At 40.0% G+C, this 17,494-nt stretch overlaps 1 protein-coding gene across 1 annotated transcript in view; it reads left to right on the forward strand.

Annotated features, from left to right (window-relative positions):
* The first annotated feature begins 11,534 nt into the window (after window positions 1–11,534).
* VPS26A (VPS26, retromer complex component A) overlaps window positions 11,535–17,494 on the forward strand; it is a 37,138-nt gene continuing 31,178 nt past the window's right edge. The window contains exon 1 of the mRNA XM_002913729.4: window positions 11,535–11,692. Within this exon, the coding sequence (XP_002913775.1) occupies window positions 11,690–11,692 (3 nt within the window). The 5' untranslated portion in view covers window positions 11,535–11,689. The remainder of the gene's footprint in view (window positions 11,693–17,494) is intronic.

Genomic DNA, 17,494 nt, shown 5'->3' on the forward strand with positions numbered 1-17,494 from the left:
GATCTTGCCATTTGCAACAACATGGATGGACCTAAAGGGTATTATGCTAAGTGAAATAAGTTAGACAGAGAAAGACAAATACTGTATGATTTCACTTGTATGTGAAATCTAAAACCAAAACAAAACAGAAACAGATGTAAATACAGAGAACAAACTGGTGGTTGCCAAAGGGAAAGGGGTGAAGGGATGGGTGAAATAGGTGAAAGGGATTAAGAAGAACACATATTCAGTTATAAAACATATTATTCATGTGGATATAAAGTACAGGGTAGGGAATATAATCAATAACATTGTAATAACTTTGTAAGGTGACCGATGATAACTACATTTATTGCAGTGAGGATTTCATCATATATACAAATGTTGAACTGGTATGTCATACACTTGAAACTAATATAATATTGTATGTAAACTGTACTTCAATTAAAAATATATGTATTGTTGGGGTGCCTGGCTGGCTCAGTTGGTAGAACATGATCTCTTGATCTCGGGGTTGTAAGTTGGAGCCAACTTTGGATGAAAAGATTACTTAAAAATAAAATCTTAAAAAATATGTATGTATTGAAAGTTGTTATGATATAATAAAATAAAATAGCTGTGAGAGGAAATGCTCCCTGTGGGCAGAGCTTTGGGTAGTGTACCTGGTTATTTACTCCGTGTGGAAAGAGAAGTAGCCTAAGATTAGAATATTTACAGTTTCATGGGTGGTGGTGAGTGTTTTGGTCAGGGGCCTAAAACAGGAAGATTGTATATTGGGGATTGAGAAGTCTGGGGTAAAGGCATGTGAATGGCTTAAAATCAGATACAGAGTGTGAAAATCTGTTATCAAATGGTAGTGCCCATCAGAAAGCATTCATCACAGAAGAAGCATTAAACAATCAGGTAGCTAAATGACTTGGGCAGATGTCAGTCAGCTTCTGTCATCAGCCACCCTAATGCTAGCACAATAAATTCACGAAGGATTAGCCATAACGGCCGGGACAGAGGCTGTGTGTGGGCTCCCACCAACCAAGGCTGATCGAGCTCCTGATGCTGCCAAGCATCCCATCTGCTACCAGCTGAGCTCATTGCTGTGCCACTGATAGGGCCCCATTCTTCAAGGAGACCTCTGTGACAAGTTGACTATCTTAGGCCCATTCCATCCTGGAGGGGCTAGAGATTTGTTCTAATAGGAACAGACATGTATTCTAGGTATGGATTTGCCTTTCTTACCCACAGGGCCTCCAGCAACATCAATATCTAAGGGCTTACAGAACGTTCGATCCACATCAAACCACATCAAACCAAAGGACCCACTTCACGGCAAAGAATTCAGCAGTAGCACCTGACGATGCGATCCACTGGTTCTATCATGTATCACATCCCCTAAATGCCACTAACACGATAGAATGATAGCCTGTTGAAGGTACAGCCAAGATACCAGCTTCGATACACTACATTGAGGTTGGGATACCAACTTCTAGGATACAGTATATGTGCTAAATCAATAAACTTGATATTGTGCTGGGTCTGTCATATGTAGAGTACATGGTTCCAGGAACCAAGAAATGGAAGTAGGATAGGATGTAATTAACATCAAACCCACTTGGGGAATTTGTGCTTCCCATCCCTATAACTCTGTGTTTTGCAGATTTAGATGTTACAGTTCCTTAGGGAAACTTCTTCACCAGGGGACATAATTAGAATTGTACTGAACTTTAAGCTATGGCTGTTATCATTCAAGTACTTTCCAATTCCGCCCAGTTGTTGATCCTAAGAACACCCCCTGATAAACTTGCTCTATGAGTTTGGGCTTCTCATAGAACCCAACTCATAGAAATTATCTTTATAGCACTTCACTTTTGGTGACAGTTGTTAAGTTATACCCAGATCTTTCCATTAAAAAATCTACCTGTGATTATTTAACAGGAACTTGGTGAGTTTTTATGCTCGGTAGGGTGTTACTGTCATGAGACCTATTTTTTGGCTCTCGTAACTAGTATAGCAGAGGGGAAAAGGCATGTTTTAGAAAATACACATACTGCTTTGTGTTTTCTATTTAAATGTTATGTTTTATACATTTGGAGAAAGAATATAGTCTAGGTTGATTTTTTTTGTAGTTCCAAGGTTTTATTTAAAAATTTTTAAAAGGTTTTATTTATTTATTTGTCAGAGAAAGAGAGAAAAAGCACAAGCAGGGGGAGCGGCAGGCAGAGGGAGAAGCAAGGGCTCTCCACCGAGCAAGGACCCCGATGTGGGACTCGATCCCAGGACCCTGGGATCATGACCTGAGCTGAAGGCAGATGCTTAACCGACTGAGCCACCCAGGTGTCCCAATAAACATAGGTTATTATCATGATCTATATTATACGTTAACAATATTTGCCCATAAGGTTGTGGTAAAGATCAAATGAGGGAATAGATGATATAGGGTTAGTGCAGTGCCTGGCACATAGAAAGCCCCTAAAACAATTATAATCATGAAAACATGTGTTAGAGCTACTTCATAAGATTATTTTAAAGATTGCACCTATGTGCCAGGTACTGTGCTAGGGGCTGGAGATACAGAAGGAAACAAAGGCATACAAGTTAGCCTTTGTCCTTGAGCTTAGAGTCCCACAGAGATTGAATGAGAATGAATGTGTCAGTCTTGCCTGACACAAAGGAAGGTAGTAGATAAGTGCAAGTAAATATTCTCAGGCACGTAAGGGAAGTAGGGCCCAAGTAGGTTTTTTTCTAATTCTTACTCTTTTACCTTTGGGGGTCTATTTGTCAATAATTTGTCATAATTATGGGGCTTTTTGAAGGGGGAGGAGTTAGGATTTCTTCTAATTTGTACTTTTGAGTAATTCATTCTTGGTCACTTTTTCTCATACAATCAACAAAAACCTACAAAGGATCAAGGCACCAGGAATAAACAGTTAAGAGTACTCACAATGAGGGCGCCTGGGTGGCTCAGTTGGTTAAGTGTCTGCCTCTTGATTTCAGCTCAGGTCGTGATCTCAGGGTCATGAGATTGGCCCCTTTGTCAGGCTCTGTGCTCGGCGTGGAGTCTGTTTGAATTCTCTCCCTCCCTCTCCTTCTCTGCACCATCCCCCCCCCCCCGGCCAAATAAATAAATAAATAAATAAAATCTTATAAAAAACAGTACTCACAATGTAGAGGGGGAAACACATAAATAGCTATAATATGTTTTACATTATAGGTATTTTTCCAAATCTATAGTAGTTACAAACAAAAAATTAGGTAGCAAAGACAAAGATTGATTTTGCAAAAGCTTTTTGTCTCCATTCCCTCAGCAAGTAGTCTGTTTTATCATTGGAGTCATGGCTTAAAATATTAATACAATTGATCTTTCAGAACTCTGTTTGTCTTCTTAGGTTTATACTAACCCAGGGTTTCTCAGCTTTAGCATTACTGGCATTTTGGACAGGATACTTCTTTGTTGTAGGGGCTGCCCTGTGCTTGTAAGGTGCCGAGCAGCATTTCCGATTTCAGTAGCTCTCCTACAGACCTGACAGTCAAAAATGTCTCCAGATACTGGCAAATGCCCATGAGGGAGAAATACCCCCTCTTCTTGAGAACCACTGCACTAAACCAATGATTATTTTTGGACTTAAGTCTTATCAGTTATGTTTCCAGCTTATAATGATATAGTATGATCTATTGTTTATCATTGGTCCATAGAAACTTGGAACTTTACTATCACAATCATGTGGCAAGTTGGTATGTGATTTGTTACAGAGGAAATTACCTCCGTGATTTATGTACAAATCTACATTTCATTTATTTATTTATTTTATATATTTTTAAAGATTTTATTCATCTGACAGAGAGAGACACAGTGAGAAAGAGAACACAAGCAGGGGGAGTGGAAGAGGGAGAAGTAAGCCACCCTCCCCCCGCCAAGAAGGGAGCCTGAACCCTGGGATCATGACCTGAGCCGAAGGCGGACGCTTAATGACTGAGCCACCCAGGCGCCCCAAAAATCTACATTTTAAATGTTTATATGTTCATTACTGGATGTTTTCTTTCTTTTTTTAAAAGAGTACTTATTGTATGATTCCATTACTGTGACATTACAGAACACTCAAAGCTAACCAATATTGAAAAAAATCAAAATAGTGTTTGCTTCTTGGAGACAGGATTAGCTGAGAGGTTACAAGAAGGTTTTCTGTGCTTGATGGCAGCATTCTATACCTTGACAGAGGCGTAGGTTAAATAAATGTTTGCATTTGTCAAAACTGATCAAACTGTATACTGAAGACTTGCACATTTCATCATATATAAATCATACCTCAACAAAAAAGGAAAAGGGAACAGTGAATAAAACATTTAAGTATGAACACATTCAAGAAACGAACTATATGTTTTGAGAGAAACACTTGCCATTGATGATGGCAGCTCAAAAAAGGAAATAAAGAGTATTTACCATGATCACAACTGTACTGGCTAAAGTTAAGAAGAACATATTTATATATTCTATATTTATTTTCTACGTATATATCCTATAAATATATTTAAATGCATTCTATTTAGAATATATATCTATCTTCTAAGTTGAGGCGAAAAAGGTGTTTTTATGCCCAGCATAATTTAAATTAATTTTAATTTTTTTCATTCTTTTGGTGTATTTATACTTGATTCTCTTTACTTATCTTTGGCTGTCAACTCTGCAAATAGTTGCTCCTTTACACTGCCACAGTTATTAATATGACTTTTTAGTCCTCATGAATTTCAATAAAGAGCTATTTTTCTCCTAAGTGGCTCCTGGTAGATAGAGAAAAACTCAATTTATCTTCTCACCTAATACTTTTTTACCTAAACCGGGTACTTTTGCTTATGAAAGTCAATGCTTGTAGGTTAGTCACATTTTCCCCCACATCTTTTTTTTTCTTGCAAAGAGCAAATGTAGAGATGTCACAGTCCTTGCCTGGCAAAACACTGTACGTCTTATCATCTAGCTTTCACATTCTGGCTTGCCAAGTAAGTAGATAGGGAGATAAATAAATAAATAACTTGCTCAATGGTTCCATTGCTCCTTGAATTTATTACAATAGCACAGTTACTGGGTTTGATCAGAGCAAGTCATTAGCATAAATTCGTGTCTGGCGTGACCTTCATTGCTAGGGTTTTTTTGTTTTGTTTTGTTTTTTTGTTTTGTTTTGTTTTGTTTTTGTTTTTTTTGCCAGCTCTTACTCATACTTGGCTTCACCAGTATTTCTTTGCTGCTGCTACTTTTCTTTCATTTATTCTCTTCCATGTGTTGATATTTAGGCCCCCAGACAAGAGTAGGTGGGAACCGGAATAGCAGTCAAGAAAACAGGCAAATCTAAGTTTAAAAAAAAAAAAATCTTCCTCTTTCATTAATAATGTCTTATTTCATGAAGACTTGCATTTTTATGATTTTCTTCTCATGACTCAAATGACAATATCAGTGTCAGTACTGTTATGAATAATATACTAATACCTAATATTGCTTTAAAATAGCTTTTAGAAATTTAGAAATCACTGGACCCCATCCAGGTTCTATCTGACTTATTAAATGTGCTTTGACTCTACTCTTATTTACTAACGTCAAGTGCGGAGCTTAGAAGTTAAAGAGAACAGGAGTGGGAGTCAGGACATCAGCTCTTCTCCATTTACCCATTGTATCGTCTTTTGATCCTAATGAAAGAGTTGGACAAGTTGATCTCCAAGTAGGTCTACAGCTCTAATTAAAAATTAAGTCCGGGGCACCTGGGGGGCTCAGTGGGTTCAGCGTCTGCCTTCAGCTCAGGTCATGATCCCAGGGTCCTGGGATCAAGTCCTTAGCTTCTGTCTCTCCCTCTGCCTGCTGCTCCCCCTGCCTGTGCTCTCTCTCTCTGTGTCAAATAAAATTAATAAAATCTTAAAAAAAATTAAGTCAAAATATTTATTGTAGGTTTACTGGATTTCAGGTATTGCAGTTGGTCAGAGGTATGGGATGAAGTTGTAGGTTTTGGTTCCTTCCCTAAATCTGGTAGTGAAGAGAGACTATTCAAAGGGAATTAACAGAGTCCTCTGTTGGAATGAAGATGGAAGAAGACAGTGCTCTGCAAGGTGGTGAATGTGCACAGGCTAAATCAGAAAATGCTGCTTTAAAATTGTGACCCTACAATCCTCCTTGGATCTAGAGAGGAGAACGACATCTACAGATCTCATTATACTCAATGGTTCTCTAACTGCTCTTCATCCTGTTTACTGTCCCTGTCATTCACTAGGCTTCAGCTACACTGTCTTTCCATTCCTGGAAAGAACTAAGCTTTTTCCTAGCTCAGGCCCTTAGCATTCACTGTTCTGCCTGGGATGGACCTCTTCCTTCAGTTCTAATAGGTGACGACTACTTTCAGATTTCAGCTTAAATGTCACTTTCCCACCTCCCTAACTAAAAATAGCTCTTCTCCACTCATGTCACCATGTTTATTTCTTTTTAGTGCTTTCTTCTTCTTTTTTTTTTTTTTTAAAGATTTTATTTATTTATGTGACAGAGAGACAGCCAGCGAGAGAGGGAACACAGCAGGGGAGTGGGAGAGGAAGAAGCAGGCTCCCAGCGGAGGAGCCTGATGTGGGACTTGATCCCGGAATGCTGGGATCACGCCCTGAGCCGAAGGCAGACGCTTAACGACTGCGCTACCCAGGCGCCCCTTAGTGCTTTCTTCTAATTGAAAATATTATATTTAATTACTTGTTTATCGACCATTTCCTACGCTACAATATAAGCTTCTTGGGGACAAGGACAACTTCCTCCTCCTCCATTCCCTCCTCCTCTTTCTTCCTCCTCCTCTTCCTCTTCTTCTTCCTCCTCCTCTTCCTTTTCTTTGTCTTCTTTTCTAATTGACTCTATCTCCACAGCCTAAAACAACACCTGCCATTTAGTGAGCACTCATTAAGTATATGTTTAATGAACAAATGTTTGGATCCCTGTTTGGATCCCAGAATCTAAATATCTGGCTCCAGGAAATACTCTCAGTTACTCTGTGTGTGTGTGTGTATACACACACATTTTATATATATATGAAATTTATATTTATATAGATATTTATTTTTATTTAATATTTAAATACATATTAATATGTTTATTATATGTATTTATATTTTAATGCTGATTTGAGCATCAACAATAACAGAGATGAACTTTTAATTTTTTTTTTTTTAATTTTTATTTTATTTTTTTGACAGAGAGAGAGACAGCCAGTGAGAGAGGGAACACAAGCAGGGGAAGTGGGAGAGGAAGAAGCAGGCTCACAGCAGAGGAGCCTGATGTGGGGCTCGATCCCACAACACCGGGATCACGCCCTGAGCCGAAGGCAGATGCTCAACCGCTTGTGCCACCCAGGCGCCCCAACAGAGATGAACTTTATTTTTTTATTTTTTTGAAGATTTTATTTATTTATTTGACAGAGAGAGAGGACGCACAATCAGAGGTTGTGGCGGAGAGAAAGGAAAAGGAAAAGTGAGAAGGCTCCCCACTGAGCAGGGAGCCCAATGCGGGGGCTTGATCTCAGGACCCTGGGATCATGACCTGAGCCGAAGGCAGACACTTAACCGACTGAGCCACCCAGGTGCCCCCAGAGATGAACTTTAAAGCATGTATAAAGACATTGTCCCATTCCACTAAATAGGAATTTTATAGGTACACAAAGGAACACATTTGACCACAGTGTGGGGACAACTCACAGGTCATGGTTTTTACAGAAATTTCTGCTTTATAAACTTGGTTTAGGATTTTTAGGATTTTTGCAGCTAAGTTAATGAAGGATATTGATATGCGGTTTTCTTTCCTGTAATGTCCTTGTCAGATTTTGGTATCAGGGTTACTCTGGCCTCAGAAAAGGAGTTGGAAAGTGTTCTCTCCTCCTATATTCTCTTAAAAAGTTTGTGTAGATAGCTTGGTATTATTCCTTCCTTACATTTTGGTAGAACTCAACAGTGAATTCTGTAGCCTAGAGAAGTTTTGGGATGGGAAGATTTTAAATTTTATGTTCAATTTCATCGATGTAAGACTGTCCAGATTTTGTATTTCCTCTTATGTTCATTTCAGAAAGTTTTTTTTAAACATCCATTTATTTATTTGAGAGAGAGAGAGAGAAAATCCCCACAAGTGGGGGAGGGTCAGAGGAGAGACTCTTCAAACAGACCATCTGCTGAACATGGAGCCCAAAGTGGGGATCGATCCCACAACCCATGATATCCAACCTGAGCAGAAACCAAGAGCCAGATGCTTAACCAACTGACCCATCCAGGCGCCCCTTCAGAAAGTTGTTTTAATGGAAGGTGTCCATTTCCCCTATGTTGTCAAACTTACTGGCATAAAAGTTGTTCATATATTTCCCTATGATCCTTTTGGTGTCTGTAGGCTCTGAAGTGATGTCTTCTTTTCCATTCCTAATATTGTTAATTTACATTTTCTATTATTTTCTTGATTAGTATTGCCAGGCGCTTATCAACATTATTAATCTTTTCAAAGAACCAACTATTGCATTACTTGCTCTTCTCTATTGCTTGCCTATTTCTATTCCGTTGACTTCTGTCCTTATCTTTGTCTTCCTTCTTTCTGCTCTGGATTTAATTTTTTTTTAAAAGATTTTATTTATTTATTTGACAGAGATAGAGACAGCCAGCAAGAGAGGGAACACAAGCAGGGGGTGTGGGAGAGGAAGAAGCAGGCTCATAGCGGAGGAGCCTGATGTGGGGCTCGATCCCATAACGCCGGGATCACACCCTGAGCCAAAGGCAGACGCTTAACCGCCATGCCACCCAGGCGCCCCTAATTTTTTTTTTTATTGTGGTAAAGAACACATAAAATTTACCATCTTAATCATTTTTAAGTGTACAGTTCGGTAGCGGTTAAGTATATTCACATTGCTGTGAAACAGACCTCCAGAACATTTCCATCTGGCAAATCTGAAACTCTATATCCATTAAATAGTAACTCCTCTTTCCCCCTTCCCTCAGCTTTTGGTAACCAGCATTCTATTATCTGTGTCTATGAATTTGTCTAAGATACCTCATATAAGTGGAATCATATGGCATTTGTGTTTTTGTGACTGGCCTATTTCACTTAGCACAGTGTCCTCAAGGTTCATTTATGTCCTAGTGTGTGACAGGATTTCCTTTCTTTTGAAGATGGATTAATATTCCATTTATCTGTCTGTGGACATTTGGGCTCCTTCTACCTCTTGCCTATTATGAAGGAATGTGAGTGTTCATATGTGCCATGAACGTGAATATGCAAATATTTCTGAAACCCACTTTCAATTCTTTTGGATATATAGCCAGAAGTGAGATTGCTGGGTCATGACAGTTCTATTCTCAATTTTTTGAAGAACCTCCATACTGTTTTCTATAGGGGGCTCACCATCTTGCCATCCTACCAACAGTGCACAAAGTTTCCTATTTTTCCACATCCTCACCCATACTCGCTATTTTTTGTTTTTGTTTTTGTTAATAGTAACCATCCTAATAGGTGTGAGATGCTACCTTGTGGTTTTGATTTGCATTTATCTGAATGTTGAGTATCTTTTCACATGCTATTGGGCATTTGTAGATCATCTTTGGACTTTGTTCAAGTCCTTTGCCCACTGTTTAACTGGGTTATTTGATTTTTTGTAATTGAGTGGTAGTCATTCTTCATATATTCTAGATATTAAGAATATATGTTGAGGGGCGCCTGGGTGGCACAGCGGTTAAGCGTCTGCCTTCGGCTCAGGGCGTGATCCCAGCGTTATGGGATCGAGTCCCACATCAGGCTCCTCCGCTATGAGCCTGCTTCTTCCTCTCCCATTCCCCCTGCTTGTGTTCCCTCTCTCTCTGGCTGTCTCTATCTCTGTCAAATAAATAAATAAAATCTTAAAAAAAAAGAATATATGTTGAATTGTAGGAGTAACATATATTCTGGATATCTTATCAGATATATGATTTGCAAATATCTTCTCCATTTCCATAGGTTTCCCTTCCACTCTGTTGTGTCCTTTGATGAACAAAAGTTTTTGATACAGTTCCATTTGTCTGTCTTTGCTTCTGTTGCGTGTTATGTCTGTCATTTTTGTTGAAATCATTGCTGATTCCAAAGATTTTCCCCTATGTTTTCTCCTACAAGTTTTATAGTTTTAGGTCTTAAACCCATTTTCAGTGAATTTTCGTATACGATGTAAGATAAGAGTTCAATTCCATTCTTTTGTAAGTGGATATCCAGTTTCCCCAACATCATTTGTTGAGAAGACTGTCCTTTCCCCATTGATTTGTCATGGCACCTTTGTTGAAGATAATGTAAACAACCACGTGAGGGCTTTTAATTTTTTAAAAAATCATTTTAGAGAAGTTTTAAGTTCACAGCAAAGTTGAGTGGAAAGCACAGTTCCCATTTACCCCCTGCTCCCCTCCACATGCTTGTATGGTTTTACTTTCTGATGTGAACTTATATGGCTGATTTTAAAACTCTTCTTTTCAAATATATACATTTGAAGCTACAGATCTCCCTATAATTACTACTTCAGCTGTATCCCATAAATTCTATTATAATTTTCTTTTAGTTCAAACTATTTTTAAGTTTCCAATGATGTCTTCTTTGACATAGAGGTTTAGAATTATGTTGCTTAGTTACCATAAATTTGTGGATTTTCTTTTTGTTGTAGTTGAATTTTGTTGTGGTTAGAGACCATGCTCTAATTTCAAGCCTTTTAAAATGGTATACTTGCTTTATGGCCCTGTCTCACAAACTTGATTTTGTTTTGTTATGATGGTGCGTTCAGACGATCATTTTTTCTGCTTTGGTCATGTATACACTGTGCTGGTTCAACACTGCTTTTAAAAACCAACACAGCATCCCATTCATCTGGAGGGTCTGTAGACTTAGACCACAGTGTCAGGATGCGGTCAAAGCCAGAGTACTGGCTAGCTGCACCACCTGCTTTAGGAAGCCCCCCACCCACCTCACGTACTGGCAGGACAGCACAGCTCAGGTGGCTAGGTGTCAAGCTATCCGTGTACTTTACAAAGCAACGGATGTAGCACTCTCACATTTTTCCCACTGGCGGGCTCTTCAGAGGCTATAGAGCTGGCAAGTTCTCAAAACCCAGCACCTCTCAGTGGGAGACGGAGCCGTGCAGAGTTCCAGAAAGATGAAAGAACAATGCCTCCTCCCTGGATTAAGAGAACATGTATCTTGCGAGGCCTAAGGAAGTAGCGCCTCGGGTAAGAGCGCCCCTTCGCCTCGGCGGCGCAGTAACCCAACCGGGGAGAGAGCCTGCAGAACAAACCCTCCGTCCTTTCTCCTTTTCCAGTTACTCCAACTTTCACAGGGAAGAGGAATTGGCCGTGGCAAAGAAGCCCGTCAGCGAACCACCCCTCACGTGACAGAAGGGAGGGCGAGGAAGGCCTGAGGAGCCTGCTTCCACTCAGGCCCCTCCCACTTTACGGCATCTCGGTGGCCCCGCCCCCTCAGCTATGGGGCGGAGCACGAGGCCCCGCCTCCAAACTGCCTCCCCTCGAGGGCCAGGCTGGCCAGTGGGGCGGGGCAAGAGGCCGGGAGGGGACTGGAGCAGGAGGAGGAGAGGAAAGGAAGGGAGGGGTCACGTGCGGCCAGCGGCTCGAGGTCACGTGACGGGCGCTGGGGCGGAGGGAATCTGGACTGGGAGTTCTCCTGAGGGAAGCGGAGTGAAGTGGTGGGGACGCGGCGGCGGCGCTGACAATGGTGAGTGCGCGGCGGTCCGCGCGCTCGCCTCCAGCCCTGGCCACAGAGCGCGGGGCGGAACGGCCAACAGCGGGCTCGGTGTCGCGGGTGGAGCGGAGGGCAACGGCAGGAGGGGGGCAGCAAGCAGGGCGGCGAGCCGGGTTAGGCCTGTCTGGCCGCCGCGGGATCGGGAAAGGGCGGGCGGCGGCGCCGCCTCTTCCCGGTCTCGCAGAGGCCCGAGCACCTGCGGGCGGCGGCGCGCTCTCCTGGCCATGTCGGAGCGTCTGCCGGCTTTCCTCGACGGGCTGTGGTGGCCCTGGCTGGGTACTCGGACCCCGCCTGTGCGGGGGCTCAGCGCCGCCTCCCCTTCCAAGGTAGCCAGTCCCTCCGCTCCTTCCGGACAGCCTCGCTTCCCTTCAGGTGGAGTGACCCGGGAGTCCCCCAGTTCCGGGCTGGGTGGGGGGAAGGGACTGGGTCACTCTCTTCCAGTGTGTCACGAGATTGATAAACTCCGCGGTTTTGTTTTGTTTTATCTCTATGTGGTGACATTCGGCGATATCTTGACCCCAGTTCAGCCTTGATGTTGACACTTGGTAGAATGGGAGAGAAAAAGGAAAAGACATTAAAGTGGGGACATCTTTAATTCAAAAGACACTGGTTTTGTGCCCGCTAGTTTAAGCTCTGGCTCTCATTTCCTTCTCCAAGCCATTTTCTGGAAACTTAACACTTTGGGTTGTTGAAATGGCCTAGGGAACAGAGAAGGGAGGGAAGTCAGAGTACTCTAACCAGTTAGTGGGAAGCACAGGCGTGGGCACGAGGCTTTTAATTTTGTGTGTGTTGGCCATCTCCTCCAGATTGGATCTCTTTTGGCGCACTTTATGGTATTTGTTTCGTTTAGCAAGGATACGTTGAGCGCCTACTGTGTGCTCTCCTGATACTGTCAGCTTTCCCAAAACTCACAGGTTCAGTAAACTGCTTGAGACTTGGCTGAAGACGAAGCTAGGTTTATTAAAAAAAAAAAGTTGTTTTAAATAAATACAATTTAGACTCAGAAGGCGTGTTGATTTGATTAAAATCAGAAAAGTAAAGACAAGCATATTCATTCTTAAACCTGGGGCCTTTTTCCCCCCCATGCAACAAATAATTATTTAGGCGTACCAAGGGCCACTAGCAAAACTGAAACAGCCCCTGCTCTCTTGTAGCTTACAATCTAGAGGGAGGTAAACATCTATTTGTGTAACTATTTGTTTAACGTGGAAATAACAGTTGTGATAAATCTAACAAGGAAGTTTTGGGAGATCTTGCCTACTCAGGGAGTTAAGGAAGTCTTCTTTAATTGAATATACTTTGCCAAGAAGACTTAAAAGTCTTTTGCTTATTTTAAAAATTACTTTTAATAAGCTTTTGTACTAGTTTAAGAGCAATGTATTTTCAAGTTACTCGTCAAACATAAACTAAATTGTAAAGCTTTGTAGCACTGAAATGGGCATAAATGTAATCTATGCATGAAAATTTGCTGTTTCATTGCTTGTGTAAATTTTGAGAGTCTCCCTTTCCACTCACCTTGAGTTGCATTTTTTTGCATCCACTGGAAGGAGTGAAATTTCTTAAGTGAGGGCTAAAAAGTTTGTTGACTTTTAACATATCCACATGGTATTTGCTGGATGGTGATGCTCAGTACAGGTTTATAAATTATATGAAAAATCTTAAATTAACCTAAAGGTTATATGAGGGTTAGGCCGCAAGTAGAAAACTGTAAAAACAATGCCGTAATCTTTTAATAGTCATATATATTGCAGTCTAGTTATTTAAAGGCTTCCTAAGTTTTAACTTTTATATTATTGTCTAATATTGATCCTGAAAATCTCATATTCTGAATGCTCACTTGAAGATATCTTCGCCAGAACTGAGTAGTCTTTCTCTTCAAAATGTCTCTTCTGTAGTTTCAGCAAAAGTCTGTCTAACCTTCTTTACAGTTTTCATTCCCTTTCCATCTGCTAGTCTTCACCATCCTGTCAATTATGTATTTTGTTTCCTTTTTACATATCAAGAGAATGATTATAATTTGTGAATAATTTTAAAAAAGATTTTAATTTTATGACTTGTTTGAAATGACAAGATGCACATCTTGCAATAAAAACTTCAAAAGCAAGACTTTGGGTAGATAAATCTTTTTTTTCAACTCCTTTTAAAAGGAAAACAAAAAAGACAAACTTTTTGGGGCGCCTGGGTGGCGCAGTTGTTAAGCGTCTGCTTACGTCTCAGGGCGTGATCCCAGTGCTCTGGGATTGAGCCCCACATCAGGCTCCTCTGCTAGGAGCCTGCTTCTTCCTCTCCCGCTCCCCCTGCTTGTGTTCCCTCTCTCGCTGACTGACTGTCTCTGTCAAATAAATAAATAAAATTTAAAAAAAAAAAGACAACTTTTTTCTCAGATAATTTTTCTCTTTGTCATCTGCTTGTTAAATGTAAGACATCAACAGTTTTCTGGAGGCTTTTAGTAAGACTAGTTCATTTTTGCCGTGTCCTAGTGTGAAAAACTGGATGTTAACCTGGTGCTGAATTCTCTCTCAGCCTTGTTAAGGTACCATAGCTTATTACTCAACCTATTGTGCATGTGCTGTAACTAGACTTTCAAAAATACCTTCTGATCTCTCCCCATCTTAGTGTTTTGATTGTGTTGAAAAGTAAGTCTGCTTTTTAAATTTTTAGTTATGAAATGCTTCATGCATACAGAAAGTAATAGAGGATAACAGATAGCTTTCGTGTATTTTTAATGCCTAGGAAGTTTTCATTTTTATCTATGGTGTCAAAATAAGACTGTAATTATAATTATGTTATTGGTTAATTGTGAGATTTTATAAGACTTCAGTCTCTTTTACACCACTTTAATTAGTGGCAATTTTGATTTTGTTATTTTTGATTACTTGATCTTTTAATATCAGCTTTCAAATCCCAAGTTCAACTCTGTGTGTTAAGTATCCATATGTGGAAAAAGTTACCATAATATTTTCTTTTATCCATAAAACAATTTTTATAGTTTTCAAATCTTATTTTTCCCAGAAGCAGCTCTGGGATGTATGAAGGGGGAATGAGAAAATTAAATTTTATTTTCTTGCTTCTATTTTATATCTTAAATGAGGCTGTTGTGTTCAACCCGTTCAGAATTGCTCTTCCCATAGCAACTTCCCCCACAACGTGGCTGGCTCTGTAGTTTAGTTGAGAATTAGTAAATATCAGCAGCTTGATTTTGAGCTGCTGTCCATTCTCATGTCTGTAGCCCTTAGGAAAAAATACACCATTTTGAGCAAGTTTTGAGTGTAAAACTTGGAGTATGAAAGCTAACTGGGAAGGGTAATTGCATGTGACCTATCATTGATGTTTTCCATTCTAAGTTCAGAATAGTTTTCTGATTAAAATTAATTTTCTGGTTAGGGGCGCCTGGATGGCACAGCGGTTAAGCACCTGCCTTCGGCTCAGGGCGTGATCCCGGCATTATGGGATCGAGCCCCACATCAGGCTCCTCCGCTGTGAGCCTGCTTCTTCCTCTCCCACTCCCCCTGCTTGTGTTCCCTCTCTCGCTGGCTGTCTCTATCTCTGTCGAATGAATAAATAAATAAAATCCTTAAAAAAAATTAATTTTCTGGTTAAAATTGACTTTGTTATTCATAATATTGTCAGAAAAGATTAAAACATTGTTGAAAGCAAAAAATGCTGTTTGTGTCTTTGTAGTGTGTCAAAAGTACAAATCTGGCAATTCTCTGAGTTGATTTCTTGAAATTATAATCTTTTTGTTATTATAGGATTAATAATAACAAAAAGCAAGCCCAGAATTAAGGAAAACACTGTCTCCTTTGATCATAGTATCACCCTGTGACCTGCAGAGTTTTAAGAGGATCATTAGCTTGCTTGCTGTTACTCTGCCACCTGAGGACAGAACTGAGGCCTGATGCAAGTTTCTTGCTCTAGACTTAGCTACTGCACCAAAGCTAACTTCCCGGGGGAGGTCTTGTCTTTCTGAATATTCCAGATTTAACTCACTTCTTTTGTATATCCATTTGTTTTTGTTTTTTTTTAATGATTTTTTATTATATTATGTTAGTCACCATACAGTACATCCCCGGATTCCGATGTAAAGTTCGATGCTTCATTATTTGCGTATAACACCCAGTGCACCATGCAATACATGCCCTCCTTACTACCCATCACCAGTCTATCCCATTCCCTCACCCCCCTCCCTTCTGAAGTCCTCAGTTTGTTTCTCAGAGTCCATAGTCTCTCGTTTCATTTCCCCTTCTGATTACCCCCCTTTCTTTATCCCTTTCTTCCCCTACCGATCATCCTAGTTCTTATGTTCCATAGATGAGAGAAATCATATGATAATTGTCTTTCTCTGCTTGACTTATTTCACTTAGCATTATCTCCTCCAGTGGCGTCCATGTTGCAGCAAATGTTGAGAATTCGTTCTTTCTGATAGCTGAGTAATATTCCATTGTATATATGGACCACAGCTTCTTAATCCAGTCCATTTGTTTTTTTTTTATTATCAGGACAGTATGTGTTTTATTCAAAATTAATTTAACACTCAATAGATACTTGAATGCTTTTTACTAAATGCCACACCCTACCCTAGCTACTATGTCTTCAGTGATGAGCAAAGGATAAAGTATCTGTTCTCAGGGAGTTTACAGTTCAGTCAGGGATTCACGTATTGAATAAGCGCACGTTATAACAAATAATGAAGTAATAAAACTACATGGTGTTGTGAGGCCTAAATTTGGAGATACTAGTTTCAATTTGGGAAGGTATGGGAGGCCCCTTTATGGCAATGAGTCAGACTGAGACTCAGAGGCTGAATTAGTTAGGTTAAGGATACTTGGTCTAGGACAAGAAGGAACCTGGCAAATTTGATTAACTTCAATAACTTGAGGCTGGTGTGGCTGGAGAGATGGATAGAACTAGATATATGTAGGCCGTGTTAGGGAATACAGAGTGTGTGTGTGTGTGCGCGCATGCGTGTGTTTAAAATAACGTTTCATTGAAGTACAGAAAAGTGCACAAATTAAGTGTATAGCTTGATATATTTTCACAAAGTGAGCAAATCTGTGTGTGAAGTGCTCGGATAAAAACAACATAATTAGCACCCCAGAAACTCCCTCTATGCTTTCTTCTAACCACTTCCTGACTTCTGATGCTATACTCTACGTTATGTGTTTTTGACTTTTTAATAAACGGAATTGTATAGTATGTGTGAAAGTTATCCTTGGGTATAGTTGTGTCTTATTCCTTTGCCTACTGTATGAATATAGAATAAAATTATGTGTCCATTCTCTTGTTGATGGATATTTGGATTGTTTCCTATTTGGGGCTTTATGAACAATGATATTATTAACATTTTTATATTTGTTCCCTGGTTCATGTGTGTAAGAGTTTCTCTTTAGGGTAGATATCTAAGGGTATAATTGCTGGGTCATGGGATATGTATATCTTTAGCCTGACCAACTCTTTTGTAAAGTAGTTCCAATTTATACAGGCCACTGAAGGAATTTAAACAGAAAATGATCAGGTTTATGTTTTTAAGAGATTACTATGGTTGTGTAGGGGAGACTAAGAAGGGATGTAGGATGACAGGATAGAAGACTGTTGATGTAAATTTTAAAAAAGACTAGAATACTAGCTTGTTTTAGTGACGAAAATGATCCACAACTGTATCTGATATTGGAATTACTAATGGATTCCATATTATTACCAACTAATGTATTGGCATTCATAAACAGTTGATCTTTGCCCCTTATATTTCTGTCATATTCAGGATTTACATAACAA

The sequence above is a fragment of the Ailuropoda melanoleuca genome, chromosome 6, assembly GCF_002007445.2.
Source record: "Ailuropoda melanoleuca isolate Jingjing chromosome 6, ASM200744v2, whole genome shotgun sequence".
NCBI lineage: Eukaryota > Metazoa > Chordata > Mammalia > Carnivora > Ursidae > Ailuropoda > Ailuropoda melanoleuca.